This window comes from Pseudophryne corroboree, chromosome 8 (genome assembly GCF_028390025.1).
Source record: "Pseudophryne corroboree isolate aPseCor3 chromosome 8, aPseCor3.hap2, whole genome shotgun sequence".
Classification (NCBI taxonomy): Eukaryota; Metazoa; Chordata; class Amphibia; order Anura; family Myobatrachidae; genus Pseudophryne; species Pseudophryne corroboree.
Window position 1 is genome coordinate 18,822,825 of NC_086451.1, and position 19,300 is coordinate 18,842,124.

Below are 19,300 nucleotides of genomic sequence, written 5' to 3' on the forward strand. Positions count from 1 at the left end.
AGCACAAGGATCCAGTTGTGCCGTACCAGACACTGCGCCGGCCAACCAGGCAGACGCCTCTCGTGAGGAGTCACAAGAAGTGTGTTCTGCCATCTGCCGGGGCTCTGAGCATAAGGCAACCTCCTATAACCGTTCACCGTTCCACTTGGCTAAACTGCGGACTACTGTTACATTTACATAAAATATGATAGGAACTTGTTGATTGTGCCCCCCGTCAGCGTATCCACCAAAGCCATATACAGAATACTTGACAGACACACACAAGGGGACAAGAGGAAGTGTTGCTCATAGCAACCAATCAGAAGCTCGGTATCATTTAAGTAGTACAGCTGTAAAATGATAGCTGAAATCTGATTGGCTACTGTGAGCAACACCTCACCTCGTCCTCATAAGAAGATTTCATACATCTCAGACTCAGGCCCAGATTTACCAAGCCTTGGAGAGTGATAAATTGCATGGTGATAATGTACCAACCAATCAGCTCCTATCTGCCATATTACAGGCTGTGTTGAAAAATGACAGTTAGAAGCTGATTGGTTGATACTTTAGCCAGTGCTCCCGATAGCCAAGGCAGAAGCCCTGAGGTTGGTGAGGGCCGGCTAGTGCCTGGAATCAGGACGGGAGGGAGGCTTGACATTACTACCATGATGCAGACTGTGCGCTGTGCCGCAGCAGCCAATCAGATGCTGGCTTTCATTGTGTGATATCTGTAGAACGCGTCCATGATGACACAACATGACTTGTTCCTATGGTCTCCTTGTATAGGTCATATCCAAGGGGAAGATTCTAGCATATGACACAGTGGAAAGGGTACCCGGCTCACATTCACAGAGCCTTAACATTGGGGTCACCTCCAGCATGATCCCATCTTTCCGTCTCTTGGTTTATTATATCGTCACTGGGGACGCCACCGCCGAGATCATTACGGACTCCATCTGGGTGGACGTGGAAGAGAAATGTGTCAATAACCAGCAGGTGAGTGTCGACTGTGGGAGTGGGTGATATATATGGTGCCTGTATACCACAGGGGCAATAAGTTACATGAGGATCATCCTGTGCCAGGAACCCTGGTGAGAGGCTTATACCAGCGATAGCCCGGCGTGTACAGCAGACCACCATCAACCAATCCTTACATTGCTCTTTCTAACCAGTATTCTCATGGAGCCCTTCTGTGTGGATCTCATATGTGTATATGTCTCATCAGGTGCAACTATCAACTGCAACTGGGAGCTTCAAGCCAAAAGACATCGTCCCCCTGACTGTCAGGGCGCGGAGCGGTTCTCTGATCGCCTTGTCCGCCATAGATGTTGCTATCTATGATGTCGCCAAAAAAGTCAAGCGCCCTTTGCAAAGAGTTAAGTAAAAAAATGGCAACAGACATAATTCAAATAACCTAACAGTATGTTTTTGGAGTATAGTAGGAAATAGGATCCTTATTAAGACCACATAGAGTCTTCGGGAAGATGCTAGTTTGGGCCCCTACAGTAGAGTAGACTGAGCCCATGAGCAGCCACTGGACTGGAGACTAGGCTGTGTGATGGATTATCCAGCTCTAAAGGGACGAAGTTATGGATGACCATTGACCATTTGCTAGCAGCCATCAACGGTTGGTTGATGGTTTTGCCATCTCTAGTTGGAGGGTTGATATTTAACCTCCATAAATGGAAGATATGCGGTGATGGATATCTGTGATTGGCCCATTGCATTTACGTGACCCATAGTACTCATGCCCATTGATGGATGAAACCATTGCTGAATTTCCATTGATGATTTAATGCAGATGTTCTCAAACGCGGTCTCCAGCGGTCCAGGTTTTAGGTATATCCATGATTGGCCACAGTTAACTTAATTAGCACCTCAGTCAATTTGATTGAACCATCTGTGCTGAGCCATTGAGATAACTAACACCTGGACTGTTCTGGTGCCCTCAGGCCCGCGTTTGAGAACCTCTAATTTAATGCCATCGGTGTAGAGATGGCACCATCCATGGTGAACCCTTTCTTGGCAATCCCTTGATGCAGTCGATTTTATGATGGCCTCTGTAATTCGCCGTAGGTTCTCAGAAAGATCGAGGAGAGCGATCTCGGTTGCGGGGCTGGAGCAGGCCGGGATAACGTGGACGTGTTTCATTTGGCTGGTCTCACATTTCTTACCAATGCCAACATACGGGCTCGTAAGGTTGAAGGTAATAACATTTTCTCACTTCTTCTAGACGCGTTTTACCGACTCTTCAGGACGTATATATCGTGCAGATATGGAACTCAGACTGTTCCACTTTACAAAAATGGACATTAGTCAGCAGAAGACTTCATACTGAAGCCTGTGACCGGTGTAGGGAACAATCCATTGCCACTATATCAGTATCCTATCCCAGGGGGAGATGAATCAAAGCGTGAGATAAACCAGCCAACTGACTCCTAACTGCTATGTCACAGGCTGCGTTTGAAAAATCTCCGGAGCTGATTGGTTGGTATTTTATCTCTCTCCACTTTATGGGGGAGAGATATCAGAGGTTGGGAGAGGTAAAGCGGGGAGAGATTAAGTACTAACCAATCAACTTCTAACTGTCACTTGACAGGTTGTGTTTGAAAAATGACCATTAGGAGCTGATTGGCTTGTATTTTATTTCTCTCTATTTTGGGGGGTCTATGTCATGTTTCAAACACATTCTGTCACATGGCAGCTAGGAGCTGGTTAGCTGGTACTTTATCTCCGTCCACTTTATATCTCTCCAAGGCTTAGTACATAGACTCTCTCTCCAACATTTGATAAATCTCCCCTTGTCTCTCTCCAATCTTTGAAACATATCCCCCCAGTGTCTTGATGTTTCCCATATTAAGAGAATTCTAGCGTAATTCCCACTCGGTTGGTCAGCCCATGCCACCAACCGAGTAGGAACATAGCCTGTGGCAAGCAAAGCTCGCAAATGGGCTCGAAGCATACTAACAGCCGCCATGGTGTCTGCTGGTGTCTCATACCGGACCCGACCTAATATAGTATGCCAGCCACGTTTTCTGTCATGCCTCGGTCCTATTCTCCCAAAATGTCCAGGAGACTCCAGAACTCCTTTGTTGGTCTCACAGCAAGCTACTTTCTGCGTGGTATAAGAGCAGTTATTTTGTATCCGTGGACCTGTTCCTCTAGTCTGGCGCAGTTTAATCTCTGCTGGTGTTTGTGAGCTGTATCAGAACCAAAATAAATGAATGCATGGAGCGTACCTATGGCAACCCCTTTGTGCTGTCAGCTCTATCCTATGTGTTCCTGTATTTGGATTGGGTATTCCTTTTATTTATTTATTTGCATTACTTTAGTTTCATGATATTATTGCACCATCTGTTTTCAGAGTCGACGTGTACTGATATAGTGAGGAGCAAGCGTTCCAGTCCATTCGGTGATGAAATATTAACACAAGGTAATTCACATAATGTAACCTAATGTATGGAATATTGATCCCCCCTTGACATGGCCACCGCCCACGTATTGCCAGGCAAAGCTTCTATCTGTGGCCACTTTCCAGTGTTTGGGAGCGAATGGTGGATTATCATTTGCTCTCATCCATTACCAGATTTTCATTCCAACCAGCCAGATCTGGCAGATAATTGTATAGTATGTGCTAAGATGATCTGGCAGATAATTGCATAGTGTATGCCCAGATGATCTGCCAGATAATTGTATAGTGTATACCCAGATGATCTGACAGATAATTGCATAGTGTGTGCCCAGATGATCTGACAGATAATTGCATAGTGTGTGCCCAGATGATCTGACAGATAATTGCATAGTGTATGCCCAGATGACATGCCAGATAATTGCATAGTGTATGCCCAGATGATCTGACAGATAATTGCATAGTGTATACCCAGATGATCTGACAGATAATTGCATAGTGTATGGCCAGATGATCTGACAGATAATTGCATAGTGTGTGCCCAGATGATCTGACAGATAATTGCATAGTGTGTGCCCAGATGATCTGCCAGATAATTGCATAGTGTATGCCCAGATGATGTGACAGATAATTGCATAGTGTATGCCCAGATGATGTGACAGATAATTGCATAGTGTATGCCCAGATGATGTGACAGATAATTGCATAGTGTGTGCCCAGATGATGTGACAGATAATTGCATCGTGTATGCCCAGATGATGTGACAGATAATTGCATAGTGTGTGCCCAGATGATGTGACAGATAATTGCATAGTGTGTGCCCAGATGATCTGACAGATAATTGCATAGTGTATGCCCGGATGATGTGACAGATAATTGCATAGTGTATGCCCAGATGATGTGACAGATAATTGCATAGTGTGTGCCCAGATGATGTGACAGATAATTGCATAGTGTATGCCCAGATGATGTGACAGATAATTGCATAGTGTGTGCCCAGATGATGTGACAGATAATTGCATAGTGTGTGCCCAGATGATCTGACAGATAATTGCATAGTGTATGCCCAGATGATGTGACAGATAATTGCATAGTGTATGCCCAGATGATGTGACAGATAATTGCATAGTGTATGCCCAGATGATCTGCCAGATGATTGCATAGTGTATGCCCAGATGATCTGACAGATGATTGCATAGTGTATGCCCAGATGATGTGACAGATAATTGCATAGTATACGCCCTATTGATCTGCGAGATAATTGTATAGTGTATGCCCAGATGACATGCCAGATGATTGCAGTGTGTGCCCAGATGATCTGACAGATGATTGCATAGTGTATGCCCAGATGATGTGACAGATAATTGTATAGTGTATGCCCAGATGATGTGACAGATAATTGCATAGTGTATGCCCAGATGATGTGACAGATAATTGTATAGTGTATGCCCAGATGATGTGACAGATAATTGCATAGTGTGTGCCCAGATGATGTGACAGATAATTGCATAGTGTATGCCCAGATGATGTGACAGATAATTGCATAGTGTGTGCCCAGATGATGTGACAGATAATTGCATAGTGTGTGCCCAGATGATCTGACAGATAATTGCATAGTGTATGCCCAGATGATGTGACAGATAATTGCATAGTGTATGCCCAGATGATGTGACAGATAATTGCATAGTGTGTGCCCAGATGATGTGACAGATAATTGCATAGTGTATGCCCAGATGATGTGACAGATAATTGCATAGTGTGTGCCCAAGATGATGTGACAGAGATAATTGCATAGTGTGTGCCCAGATGATCTGACAGATAATTGCATAGTGTATGCCCAGATGATGTGACAGATAATTGCATAGTGTATGCCCAGATGATGTGACAGATAATTGCATAGTGTATGCCCAGATGATCTGCCAGATGATTGCATAGTGTATGCCCAGATGATCTGACAGATGATTGCATAGTGTATGCCCAGATGATGTGACAGATAATTGCATAGTATACGCCCTATTGATCTGCGAGATAATTGTATAGTGTATGCCCAGATGACATGCCAGATGATTGCACAGTGTGTGCCCAGATGATCTGACAGATGATTGCATAGTGTATGCCCAGATGATGTGACAGATAATTGTATAGTGTATGCCCAGATGATGTGACAGATAATTGCATAGTGTATGCCCAGATGATGTGACAGATAATTGTATAGTGTATGCCCAGATGATCTGACAGATAATTGCATAGTATACGCCCTATTGATCTGCCAGATAATTGTATAGTGTATGCCCAGATGATCTGCCAGATAATTGCATAGTGTATGCCCAGATGATGTGACAGATAATTGTATAGTGTATGCCCAGATGATCTGCCAGATAATTGCACAGTGTATGCCCAGATGATCTGACAGATAATTGCATAGTATACGCCCTATTGATCTGCCAGATAATTGCATAGTGTATGCCCAGATGATCTGCCAGATGATTGCATAGTGTATGCCCAGATGATCTGCCAGATGATTGCATAGTGTATGCCCAGATGATCTGCCAGATTATTGCATAGTGTATGCCCAGATGTTCTGCCAGATAATTGCATAGTGTATGCCCAGATGATCTGCCAGATAATTGCACAGTGTGTGCCCAGATGATCTGCCAGATGATTGCACAGTGTGTGCCCAGATGATCTGCCAGATAATTGCATAGTGTATGCCCAGATGATCTGCCAGATAATTGCATAGTGTATGCCCTGCTTCAGATGTTTGATCAATGTATTTGATGCACATAAATGAACTATTGTTTTTTTCTGTTTATTTGTTTGTACTTCCTTGACGAATGTAACCGCTCTGCTCCCGCAGCCAGCAAATACCACGACAAGCGCCTCAAGAAATGCTGCCTGGACGGGGGAGCCTGCTTCAGGGATGAGAATGACTGCACTCGCGGGATCCAACGAGTGAAGAAGATGAAAGGAGCACCGTGTGTACAGGCTTTTACAAACTGCTGCCAGCTAGCCAAGAAAATCAAGGCTGAGTCGGATGCTTATGAGAAGGATCTATCCATGGGCAGGATACGTAAGTGTCTATCCAATGTACAGTGGGTACCAGAGCCAAACAGGGCATTGGCGTCTGATCAGCTGCTCCTGTGCCCCCACACTGTCTGGTGCCAGGCATTGCCCAGCTGGCTCTTATCCCCTAGAGACCCCAACTCATCCCTGAGGCTTCTCCTTTATGTCCCTCTATTGCTCCTCACCAAGTGTGATATATATATATCTATATCATTCTTTATAGTTTATAGTCAGCCATTATAGGATGATGTTGCTGTAACGTGTGTGTCTTTAGGCCGTTGTGTTGTTGCGCTGTTTATCCTGTTTTAGTTATTAGAGCCGTACTGGATATAGACGAGCCAGAAATACGCAGTTACTTCCCGGAGAGCTGGTTGTGGGAAGAGCGTCTGCTTAGAGACAGGTAATGAGGAATTTTTATCTGACATATCACATTATGGCCTAGATTTATCAAAGCTTGGAGAGAGAGATAAATTGGAGAGAGATAAAGGGGGACATGTACTAAGCAGTGATCAAAGTGGAGAAGTGAGCCAGTGGAGAAGTTGCCCATGGCAACCAATCAGCATTGACATAACATTTATAATTTGCATTCTATAAAAGTATACAAGAGCAGCTGATTGGTTGTCAAGGGCAACTTCTCCACTGGCTCACTTCTCCACTTTTATCACTGCTTAGTACATGTCCCCCAAAGTAGCAGCCAATCAGCTCCTGTCATTTTTCAAACACAGCCTGTGACATGGCAGTTAGGAGTGGATTGGCTGGTGCTTTATCTCTCTCCAAGGGGGGAATTCAATTGTTTGAAAAGTCGGTTGGGTGTCTGTTTTTCCCCCTGTCTATTAGATAGGAAAAAACAGACACCCAACTGACTTTTCAAACAATTGAATACCCCCCATATCTTAGAAAATAGACCCCTTTATCAGTCTCCAAGTTTTGATAAATATGGCCCTATGTAAGGTGCTGTCCCACCACTGAGGAGTAACGCAGCAGAAGAACAATACATGATTATCACACACACCATAGCTATAGAATTATCTGCTTTCTCCCCAGGGAAGACTCTGTGAAACTCCCCATGACTCTACCAGATTCACTGACCACATGGGAAATTCAAGGTATCGGGATGTCTGACAGAGGTACGTATCCGTGATGCAGCGAGGCGGAGCATGACCTCACTGCAAACAAATAACCATTTTATTTTTACTGATCCCTTGCCGTCCAAACGGGAAATACAGAATATTCTTTCACTCCCGACCTGTGGCCACATGAGGAAGTCACAGAGGGGTCTACAGTAATCAGATGTCACTAACATTATTAGTGACTGTCATCCTGTAGCAGAAAATTGGCCTGATTCAGAGTCTTTTGGCGCAGTCGCGCCTGTGTCCTTCTTCTGCGAAAGCCTCCCCCCCCCAAAAAAAAACAAAACGTAAAAGTTGATTAACACTGATAAAACGTCGTTATTATTTTCCCTGTACGTTAGTTGGGGAACATATGGGCATAGGTCATTCAGAATATTGACGTTCGTCTGAGTACTGTATGTACATGAATCTTGCTTGCCGTGAGTCCAGCAGAACAGGACGGATAAAAGCATAACGCGTGGAAACTAACGATTTTCTCTGGGATTTCTTAGGTCTATGTGAGGCAGAGCCAGTCCGGATAACGGTGTCTAAAGACTTATTTCTCGATGTGCAGCTGCCGTATTCCGTTGTCCGTGGGGAACAACTGGAACTCCAAGTCACTGCCTACAATTACTTAAACTACAGAGTTAAGGCAAGTCTACCAACGCTACTTCCGTTCTAATCTTCCTCTGCATTCAGGAAATAGATCAAATCTTACAAAGGGTGGAGAAGCGGACAAGGGGAGGAGTCGTCCATAGCTACCAATGAGCTTCTACTTTCCATTTTATGGAATATACTTGATAAATGCTAGCTACAAGCCGGTTAGTTGCTGGTGAGACCTGGGCCCTATTTATGGGTGCAGCCGGCAGGGAGTGGGGGATGCCAAAAGGGAGGCAAGTATGAGTACATGAGGGAAGAGGGGCCTGCTCGTGAGAGCTTACAAGCTATAGAATTTCAATTTCAATATTCTTTTAGAAGACAACTTTTAGCAGCTAGTTTCACACATGCACCAGGCCTACGCACAAGCTACATGGAGCAGAATGGCGGTTCTGTGGCGTAAAAAGGGAAGATACTGTATCTTAAGAGAGCTTCAGTCTGCGATACCCGATGGCCAGTTTGCCAAATAGCCAGAAGCCCCTTTAGTGTTAACTGTGCACTACTGCGCAGACTCTGCCTGTTCATCAGGGAGGCTCCATGCCCTACCCCAAAATGGCCACTGAGGTCTCTACTGAGCATGAGCTTGTCTCTACTGTGTAAACTCACATGGTGGGAGACAGTAGTTTCCTACTTAGCTCCTATGAGAGACCTGGTTAATACCTGCTATGAAGCTGTGTCGAAATCCCTGCTCCGCTCCCTGTTCTCAACATACACTTAGCATCTGGTGAAACCCCACTCCGCTCAAGCTCCACTCCATCAACAGTGTACATGTAACAGTGAGTACGGCTGTTACCCGCTACCTATCGCAGACCAGGGCCAGCGGCAGTTCTGTAAAGCAGCGTTGTTATAGCATGTTCACAAAGCTTAAAAGCAAAAGAGCTCTGCATAATTTAATAATAAAGCAACACCATTTTGCTGTTGATAATTATGGTTACATTGCAGGGCTGCGTTTCTGTGTCCGTGGGGAAAGAAATATGTCTGATTAATAAAGATTCCGCCACCGGTTCATCTTCAAGGCATAGCAGTTGCTATGAAGATATTCAGCCATTAGTGCCGAAGTCCTACACTTACACTATTCTGCCTCTGGAATTGGGCCTCCATCCCATCCGCTTCACGTTACAAAGTCTGTCCGGCAGTGAAGTGCTGGAGAAGAAGTTACTGGTTGTGGTAGGTACTCCCACCTTGCCTAATACTCTGCAAATCATGTTTTATTACAAGTAGACTTGTAGGAAGGATGCTCTGTAAAGCAATCATAAATCAACGTATTCCCTTCACAGAGCTTATATCATCAATTCCCCGACCTTGCAAAGCTTCAAACGGGCACTGTGAAAACCCACCTATTCATCAAAGCGTACCCTTCTGATCAGGGCCGGTTCTGGGGCTCTGTGCACCCCGGGCGGCAATAGGGGGCGTGGCTTCGTACAGGGGGCGTGGTCATTTACGCCCCCTGTACAGACTGAAATGATGTGCGGTGCGCGATGACGTCATCGCGCACCGCACAGTAAAGGACCTCTCCACAAAGGGAAACTAGATGCGTACGCGTCTAGTTTCCCTTCACAGCGGCAGCGGGGGGGCAGTGGCCAGCGGCAGCGGGGGGCAGCGGGGGGCACACAGCAGCAGCGGATCTTGCCCTGGTGCGGCGCCCTCCGGATGGCGCCCTGCGCCCTCCGGAAGGCGGCGCCCCGGGCAAAAGTCCTGCTTGCCCGTGGCAGGATCCGCTACTGCTTCCGATGCATAACCTAGTCCTGAGGCTGCTCCTCCATCCCCCTGCCTCATGCCTTAACCCATACCTCCCAACTTTTACTTGCCCTGAGTCGGGACACACGCGCTCCCAAAAAGGGGGCGTGGCCTGATGAAAAGGGGGCGTGGCTTCACTGAGGACCCGCGATCACGAGCCACGCCCCCATTTTCATCACTGAGGGGGCATGCCCAGCGCTCTGTGAGCCGCTGGCATGCCCCCTCTCTCCCTCTGACTCCAGTGAATAGACGCTGTGCGCATGCGCACAGCGTTTATTCTCCGCTGAGCGAGTGACAGAGCTTCCCAACTGCCCCCCCCCCACCCCCCACCGCGGGACACTGTGGCCGCGGGTGGGACAGCGGGACAGTCCCCAAGAAAATCAGGACAGTTGGGAGGTATGCTTAACCATCTCTGCTTTGCTTACATCCTGCCATGAGGCTTCCTCCCGCTCGCTTGCACCTCATGTCATCTGTCTGTCGCCCCTCCCCACTAGATTGTTAGCTCTTCAGAGCAGGGCCCTCTTTCCTCTTGTTATCTAAGCCATCTTCTCGTCACATGTCACTCGCAGCTCTCTCCTACTCGGCGACTATCTTTACCCGCTTTTTCTCCTGCTGGTAAAGGCTCATCTCTATCTATGGCCGCCAGCTCCTAGTAGTACGATGATTACTCCCTCACTACTGATATCTTAGCTGTATTATGTGTGAGAATTGTGGTGCTCCTTGTTACCTGTTCTCTATTCTTGTTATTTATTTACTGTAATGTAAGTTTTGTCTCCCTGTACTGTCCTTTGTACGGCGCTGCGAAACACTTGTGGCGCCCTATAAATAAAATGTAGTAATAATAATAATAAGATTTTACTTACCGATAAATCTATTTCTCGTAGTCCGTAGTGGATGCTGGGGACTCCGTCAGGACCATGGGGATTAGCGGCTCCGCAGGAGACAGGGCACAAAACTAAAGCTTTAGGATCAGGTGGTGTGTACTGGCTCCTCCCCCTATGACCCTCCTCCAAGCCTCAGTTAGGATACTGTGCCGGGACGAGCGTACACAATAAGGAAGGATATTGAATCCCGGGTAAGACTCATACCAGCCACACCAATCACACCGTATAACTTGTGATCTAAACCCAGTTAACAGTATGACAAACGTAGGAGCCTCCGAACAGACGGCTCACAACAATAACAACCCGATTTTTTTGTAACAATAACTATGTACAAGTATTGCAGACAATCCGCACTTGGGATGGGCGCCCAGCATCCACTACGGACTACGAGAAATAGAATTACCGGTGAGTAAAATCTTATTTTCTCTGACGTCCTAAGTGGATGCTGGGGACTCCGTCAGGACCATGGGGATTATACCAAAGCTCCCAAACGGGCGGGAGAGTGCGGATTACTCTGCAGCACCGAGTGAGAGAACTCCAGGTCCTCCTCAGCCAGGGTGTGCCCCTGACCAAGTAGCAGCTCGGCAAAGTTGTAAAGCCGAGACCCCTCGGGCAGTCGCCCAAGATGAGCCCACCTTCCTTGTGGAATGGGCATTTATATATTTTGGCTGTGGCAGTCCTGCCACAGAATGTGCAAGCTGAATTGTACTACACATTCAACTAGCAATCGTCTGCTTAGAAGCAAGAGCACCCAGTTTTTTGGGTGCATACAGGATAACAGCAAGTCAGTTTTCCTGACTCCAGCCGTCCTGGAAATCTTTATTTTCAGGGCCCTGACAACATCTAGCAACTTGGAGTCCTCCAAGTCTCTAGTAGCCGCAGGTACCACAATAAGCTGGTTCAGATGAAACGCTGACACCACCTTAGGGAGAAACTGGGGACGAGTCCGCAGCTCTGCCCTGTCCGAATGGACAATCAGATATGGGCTTTTGTGAGACAAAGCCGCCAATTCTGACACTCGCCTGGCCGAGGCCAGGGCCAACATCATGGTCACTTTCCATGTGAGATATTTCAAATCCACAGATTTGAGCGGTTTAAACCAACGTGATTTGAGGAATCCCAGGACTACGTTGAGATCCCACAGTGCCACTGGAGGCACAAAAGGGGGTTGTATATGCAGTACTCCCTTGTCAAATTTCTGGACTTCAGGAACTGATGCCAATTCTTTCTGGAAGAAAATCGACAGGGCCGAAATTTGAACCTTAATGGACCCCAATTTGAGGCCCATAGACACTCCTGTTTGCAGGAAATGCAGGAATCGACCGAGTTGAAATTTCTTCGTGGGGCCTTCCTGGCCTCACACCACGCAACATATTTTCGCCACATGTGGTGATAATGTTGTGCGGTCACCTCCTTCCTGGCTTTGACCAGGGTAGGAATGACCTCTTCCGGAATGCCTTTTTCCCTTAGGATCCGGCGTTCAACCGCCATGCCGTCAAACGCAGCCGCGGTAAGTCTTGGAACAGACATGGTACTTGCTGAAGCAAGTCCCTTCTTAGCGGCAGAGGCCCTGAGTCCTCTGTGAGCATCTTAAAGTTCCGGGTACCAAGTCCTTCTTGGCCCATCCGGAGCCACGAGTATAGTTCTTACTCCTCTGCGTCTTATAATTCTCAGTACCTTTGGTATGAGAAGCAGAAGAGGGAACACATATACCGACTGGTACACCCATGGTGTTACCAGAACGTCCACAGCTATTGCCTGAGGGTCTCTTGACCTGGCGCAATACCTGTCCAGTTTTTTTTGTTCAGGCGGGACGCCATCATGTCCACCTTTTGTCTTTCCCAACGGTGCACAATCATGTGGAAAAAACTTTTCGATGAAGTCCCCACTCTCCCGGGTGGAGGTCGTGCTGAGGAAGTCTGCTTCCCAGTTGTCCACTCCCGGAATGAAAACTGCTGACAGTGCTATCACATGATTTTCCGCCCAGCGAAGAATCCTTGCAGTTTCTGCCATTGTCCTCCTGCTTCTTGTGCCGCCCTGTCTGTTTACGTGGGCGACTGCCGTGATGTTGTCCCACTGGATCAATACCGGCTGACCTTGAAGCAGAGGTCTTGCTAAGCTTAGAGCATTGTAAATTGCTCTTAGCTCCAGTATATTTATGCGGAGAGAAGTCCCCAGACTTGATCACACTCCCTGGAAATTTTTTTTTTTTTTTTTTTTTTCCTTGTGTGACTGCTCCCCAGCCTTTCAAGCTGGAATCCGTGGTCACCAGGACCCAGTCCTGAATGCATAACTGTGGCACTTTAGTAGATGAGCACTCTGCAGCCACCACAGAAGAGACACCCTTGTCCTTGGAGACAGGGTTATCCGCTGATGCATCTGAAGATGCGATCCGGACCATTTGTCCAGCAGATCCCACTGAAAAGTTCTTGCGTGAAATCTGCCGAATGGAATCGCTTCGTAAGAAGCCACCATTTTTCCCAGGACCCTTGTGCAATGATGCACTGACACTTTTCCTGGTTTTTGGAGGTTCCTGACTAGCTCGGATAACTCCCTGGCTTTCTCCTCCGGGAGAAACACCTTTTTCTGGACTGTGTCCAGAATCATCCCTAGGGACAGCAGACGTGTCGTCGGAGACAGCTGCGATTTTGGAATATTTAGAATCCACCCGTGCTGTCGTAGAACTACTTGAGATAGTGCTACTCCGACCTCCAACTGTTCTCTGGACCTTGCCCTTATCAGGAGATCGTCCAAGTAAGGGATAATTAAGACGCCTTTTCTTTGAAGAAGAATCATCATTTCGGCCATTACCTTGGTAAAGACCCGGGGTGCCGTGGACAATCCAAACGGCAGCGTCTGAAACTGATAGTGACAGTTTTGTACCACGAACCTGAGGTACCCTTGGTGAGAAGGGCAAATTGGGACATGGAGGTAAGCATCCTTGATGTCCAGGGACACCATATAGTCCCCTTCTTCCTGGTTCGCTATCACTGCTCTGAGTGACTCCATTTAGAATAGGTCTCACCGAGCCGTCTGGCTTCAGTACCACAATATAGTGTGGAATAATACCCCTTTACTTGTTGTAGGAGGGGTACTTTGATTATCACCTGCTGGGAATACAGCTTGTGAATTGTTTCCAATACTGCCTCCCTGTCGGAGGTAGACGTTGGTAAAGCAAACTTCAGGAACCTGCGAGGGGGAGACGTCTCGAACTTCCAATCTGTACCCCTGGGATACTACTTGTAGGATCCAGGGGTCCACTTGCGAGTGAGCCCACTGCGTGCTGAAACTCTTGAGACGACCCCCCACCGCACCTGTTTGTACGGCCCCAGCGTCATGCTGAGGACTTGGCAGAAGCGGTGGAAGGCTTCTGTTCCTGGGAATGGGCTGCCTGCTGCAGTCTTCTTCCCTTACCTCTATCCCTGGGCAGATATTATGGGGACGAAAGGACTGAGGCTGAAAAGACTATGTCTTTTTCTGCTGAGATGTGACTTGGGGTAAAAAAGGTGGATTTTCTAGCTGTTGCCGTGGCCACCAGGTCCGATGGACCGACCCCAAATAACTCCTCCCCTTTATACGGCAATACTTCCATGTGCCGTTTGGAATCTGCATCACCTGACCACTGTCGTGTCCATAAACATCGTCTGGCAGATATGGACATCGCACTTACTCTTGATGCCAGAGTTTCGCATATATAGAAATGCATCTTTTAAATGCTCTATAGTCAATAAAATACTGTCCCTGTCAAGGGTATCAATATTTCCAGTCAGGGAATCCGACCAAGCCACCTCAGCGCTGCCCATCCAGGCTGAGGCGATCGCTGGTCGCAGTATAACACCAGTATGTGTGTATATACTTTTTAGGATATTTTCCAACCTCCTATCAGTTGGCTCCTTGAGGGCGTCCGTATCTGGAGACGGTAACGCCACTTGTTTTTATAAGCGTGTGAGCGCCTTATCCACCCTAAGGTGTGTTTCCCAACGCGCCATAACTTCTGGCGGGAAAGGGTATACCGCCAATAATTTTCTATCGGGGGAAACCCACGCATCATCACACACTTCATTTAATTTATCTGATTCAGGAAAAACCACATGTAGTTTTTTCACACTCCACATAATACCCTTTTTTGTGGTACTTGTAGTATCAGAAATATGTAACATCTCCTTCATTGCCCTTAACAAGTAACGTGTGGCCCTAAAGGAAAATACGTTTGTTTCTTCACCGTCGACACTGGAGTCAGTGTCCGTGTCTGTGTCTGTGTCGACCGACTGAGGTAAAAGGACGTTTTAACGCCCCTGACGGTGTTTTAGACGCCTGGACAGGTACTAATTGGTTTGCCGGCCGTCTCATGTCGTCAACCGACCTTGCAGCGTGTTGACATTATCATGTAATTCCTTAAATAAGCCATCCATTCCGGTGTCGACTCCCTAGAGAGTGACATCACCATTACCGGCAATTGCTCCGCCTCCTCACCAACATCGTCCTCATACATGTCGACACACAAGTACCGACACACAGCACACACACAGGGAATGCTCTGATAGAGGACAGGACCCCACTAGCCCTTTGGGGAGACAGAGGGAGAGTTTGCCAGCACACACCAAAAACGCTATATTATACAGGGACAACCTTTATATAAGTGTTTTTCCCTTATAGCATTTTAATATATATATACATATCGCCAAATAAGTGCCCCCCCTCTCTGTTTTAACCCTGTTTCTGTAGTGCAGTGCAGGGGAGAGCCTGGGAGCCTTCCCACCAGCATTTCTGTGAGGGAAAATGGCGCTGTGTGCTGAGGAGAATAGGCCCCGCCCCCTTTTCGGCGGGCTTCTTCTCCCGTTTTTCTGAGACCTGGCAGGGGTTAAATACATCCATATAGCCTCCAGGGGCTATATGTGATGTATTTTTAGCCAGAATAAGGTATTATACATTGCTGCCCAGGGCGCCCCCAGCAACGCCCTGCACCCTCCGTGACCGTTGGTGTGAAGTGTGTGACAACAATGGCGCACAGCTGCAGTGCTGTGCGCTACCTTCATGAAGACTGAAAAGCCTTCTGCCGCCGGTTTCTGGACCTTCAATCTTCAGCATCTGCAAGGGGGGTCGGCGGCGCGGCTCCGGGATGAACCCCAGGGTGAGACCTGTGTTCCGACTCCCTCTGGAGCTAATGGTGTCCAGTAGCCTAAGAAGCCAATCCATCCTGCACGCAGGTGAGTTGAACTTCTCTCCCCTAAGTCCCTCGATGCAGTGAGCCTGTTGCCAGCAGGACTCACTGAAAATAAGAAACCTAAAAAACTTTTTCTAAGCAGCTCCTTAAGAGAGCCACCTAGATTGCACCCTGCTCGGACGGGCACAAAAACCTAACTGAGGCTTGGAAGAGGGTCATAGGGGGAGGAGCCAGTACACACCACCTGATCCTAAAGCTTTAGTTTTGTGCCCTGTCTCCTGCGGAGCCGCTAATCCCCATGGTCCTGACGGAGTCCCCAGCATCCACTTAGGACGTCAGAGAAAATAATAATAATTCCCGGTGTAATGGTTAGCATTACTGCCTCACAGCACTGAGGTCATAGGTTCGATTCCCACCATGGACATAACTGTGTGGAGTTTGTACGTTCTCCCAGTACTTGCGTGGGTTTCCTCTGGGTACTCCGGTTTCCTCCCACAGTCCAAAACTATACTGGTAGGTTAATTGGCGCCAACAAAAATGAACGTGACTATGCGTGTGGTATGGAATATAGAGTGTAAGCTCTGCTGGGGCAGGGACTGATATGAATGGCCGAGTATTCTCTGTATTCGCACGGTCGAATATGTGTGCGCTATATAAATAACTGGTCATAAATAAAATAAATAAGGTCACATAAAGGGGCCGATTCTGAGTTCCACGCCTCCGTACTGCCGCGGCAGGCTACCGGCTTCCTTACGCCAACCTTTTGTTTCAAGCCTTGAGCAGTATGCAGAAATCCGCGAGATACGTGTGCATTTCCACTGGCGTCCGACTCACAATCAGCCCATAATGAATCCTGCGGGTGTATAGCAAAAGGCCAATTTGCAAAAACTGCTATTTTTTATTAAGGAGTGACAGTAACTGTTTCCAATGCAGGCAGAAGGCATCAAAGCGGAGCAGAACGCCGGATTTATACTGGATCCTCAAGGTCTTCGCGGTGCGTATTGGGGTCCTGAGGTATTACAATGATTACTTTCTGAAAGTAATAAGTCCCACGCTATACCGGCATTCTTATTAATTTTTTTTTGGGCATATACAAAGCCTGAGGAAGTGGGCAGTGTGCGCTTGAAACGTGTTACTAAGGCATAGTTTGCCGACTTTATGGCAACCATGTTGGCACAGTGGTGGATGATGCGGGGGCTTGGCATAGGAAGGGGGCATGACGCGGCACAAGATGCCTGCCATTTAGCCCCACCATTCGGTGCCACGATTCCCTGTATAATCTCCTCATCCTGCCCGCTTCACTAGGAAGCTGACGTTATGCAGGAGATCTGACCACTCTCCCATGGGTGCGGGGGAATGTCTGAAAAATCAGGAGTCTCCCACAACTTGTGGCAGAGAGGCAAATATGATATGTATCCAGAGTACAGTGGATATGCAGCCTATTGTCACTGATGAAGTAGGACAGGACAGGATAATATATAATATTTTGTAGGCACCTACCTGACTAAAATTCTTCTCTTTGGCAAAAGACTTAACATTTTTTCCCTATACTGTGTATATTTTTTGCTAAATTTATTAAGATAGATAGATAGAGATATACCAGCTCTGAAAAAACAGAAGACAGATAAGTGGGAAAAGCAGATGAAAATACATCGACGGTGAAATAATATATTATTTAATAGATACTTTTTCTGGCTGTATTTTAGGTACAACAAAGAGACAGTCTGAACTGAGTTACAGAGTACCGGGCAATATTGTGCCCAAATCCAAGATCAGCCGCATGCTCTTCCTAAAAGGTAATGCCCTTTTTCTGCCGTGTGGTCATCAGCTCTGCCGGGTATAACCTGGCCTCTTACTTGTCAGCAGCAGGGGGACAGCATTAAAATGGTTTCTTAATTACAATACCAATTATGAGATTCCTTATCTAAGTATCTTAAATTCTAGCAACAAGTACAAACAATGATATATTCAATAACTACCCAAAAACAGCGCTGAGCCACTAATGAATTTTACTAATTATTATAACCTCAATTAAATAACAAAACACACAGAAATATATGCACTAAGGGTATAGGCCCTACACACTACGCGATAACACTGAAAGATATGAACGAGATATCGTTCAAATCTTTCAGTGTGTAGGCACCAACGATAAACGATGCACGGCCCCGCGGTCGTTCATCGTTGGTGCCGGCTCGTTTAAACATGCATGCCAATATGGACAATCTCGTTAGCATGCAGGGCTATGGAGCCGGGTGACGGGGGGAGTGAAGAAACTTCACTCACACCCCTGTGCGCCGTCGGGTCGGCCGTATCGGCTGTTGGCCACCTCGGCAAGGGTGTAGGGCCCTTTAGACATGGAGACAAATACACAGACAATGAACATAAATAACGATGATGATCTTAAGCCTGTATAAAATCTGATCTTACCCACATATAATCAATATGTCAACTGGGGTTCCCCCGCCACAGACCCCTGCTATTCCCAGCACTTATTCAGGAGGTAGTGAACAGCTCCTGGTCTCTTAATTACTTTTGTCATTCATTTATTTCTCGTTGCTGGACAACCGACAGCAGGGTGATCCGGAACATCCAGCAGGAAACCTAGGCACAGTACAGCGTTCTAAACATGGCCCCAGACTTGTACTATAGGGAAAAAAAAGAATAGATATAAAAGTTTCCACTATGACAGATTGGGGATCCGGTCATGTGACCGGCGACCGGGATCCTGGCGGTCACCATGCCGACGCCGGGAATATTGCTCCTTATTTACACTGACGCTCTCCTAACACGTGTGCATTAAGTGTTACCAATCCTGCGTCACCTGTACCTTTGTCTGCATGATGAACACAGGGAACATCCTGGGCGAGCTGATTTCCATAGCACTTGACAAACAGGGCGTAGAAACACTGGTCAACCGCCCGCCGGGCAACTCGGAGGCGGAGCTCATGCGAGTGGCACCAATAGTCTACCTTTACCGCTACCTGGAAACCAAGCAAGAATGGCGTCTGCTTGGCCCCAACGTCTTAGCGTCACAGGTTACCATGAAGAGGAAGCTGAGAGAAGGTATGTGCAGGTCAGGGCCACCTACCTCTGCCGCCTGCTGTGTAATAATCAGCAGTTATGTAATAATCTCTGACTGTTTCTAGGCGTTTCTAGTATCCTGTCCTTTAGAAATGGAGACTATTCATATAGTGTGTGGAGGAACAGCGACCCCAGCACCTGGTAAGAAATAACTACGTACACTCTACCAGATAGGAGGTGCCTGTATATGTATATGTGCCTTAGATACACCAGT

General features: G+C 47.1%; 1 protein-coding gene across 1 annotated transcript in view; it reads left to right on the forward strand.

Moving 5' to 3' along the window:
* Positions 1 to 19,300, forward strand: part of C5 (complement C5) — a 105,224-nt gene that overhangs the window by 34,418 nt on the left and 51,506 nt on the right. The window contains exons 13-25 of the mRNA XM_063935985.1: positions 766 to 975; positions 1,205 to 1,354; positions 2,056 to 2,185; positions 3,344 to 3,412; positions 6,246 to 6,458; positions 6,761 to 6,851; positions 7,496 to 7,578; positions 8,073 to 8,212; positions 9,160 to 9,384; positions 16,936 to 16,996; positions 17,709 to 17,798; positions 18,856 to 19,068; positions 19,152 to 19,227. Coding sequence (XP_063792055.1) covers positions 766 to 975; positions 1,205 to 1,354; positions 2,056 to 2,185; positions 3,344 to 3,412; positions 6,246 to 6,458; positions 6,761 to 6,851; positions 7,496 to 7,578; positions 8,073 to 8,212; positions 9,160 to 9,384; positions 16,936 to 16,996; positions 17,709 to 17,798; positions 18,856 to 19,068; positions 19,152 to 19,227 — 1,751 coding nt within the window. The remainder of the gene's footprint in view (positions 1 to 765; positions 976 to 1,204; positions 1,355 to 2,055; positions 2,186 to 3,343; positions 3,413 to 6,245; positions 6,459 to 6,760; positions 6,852 to 7,495; positions 7,579 to 8,072; positions 8,213 to 9,159; positions 9,385 to 16,935; positions 16,997 to 17,708; positions 17,799 to 18,855; positions 19,069 to 19,151; positions 19,228 to 19,300) is intronic.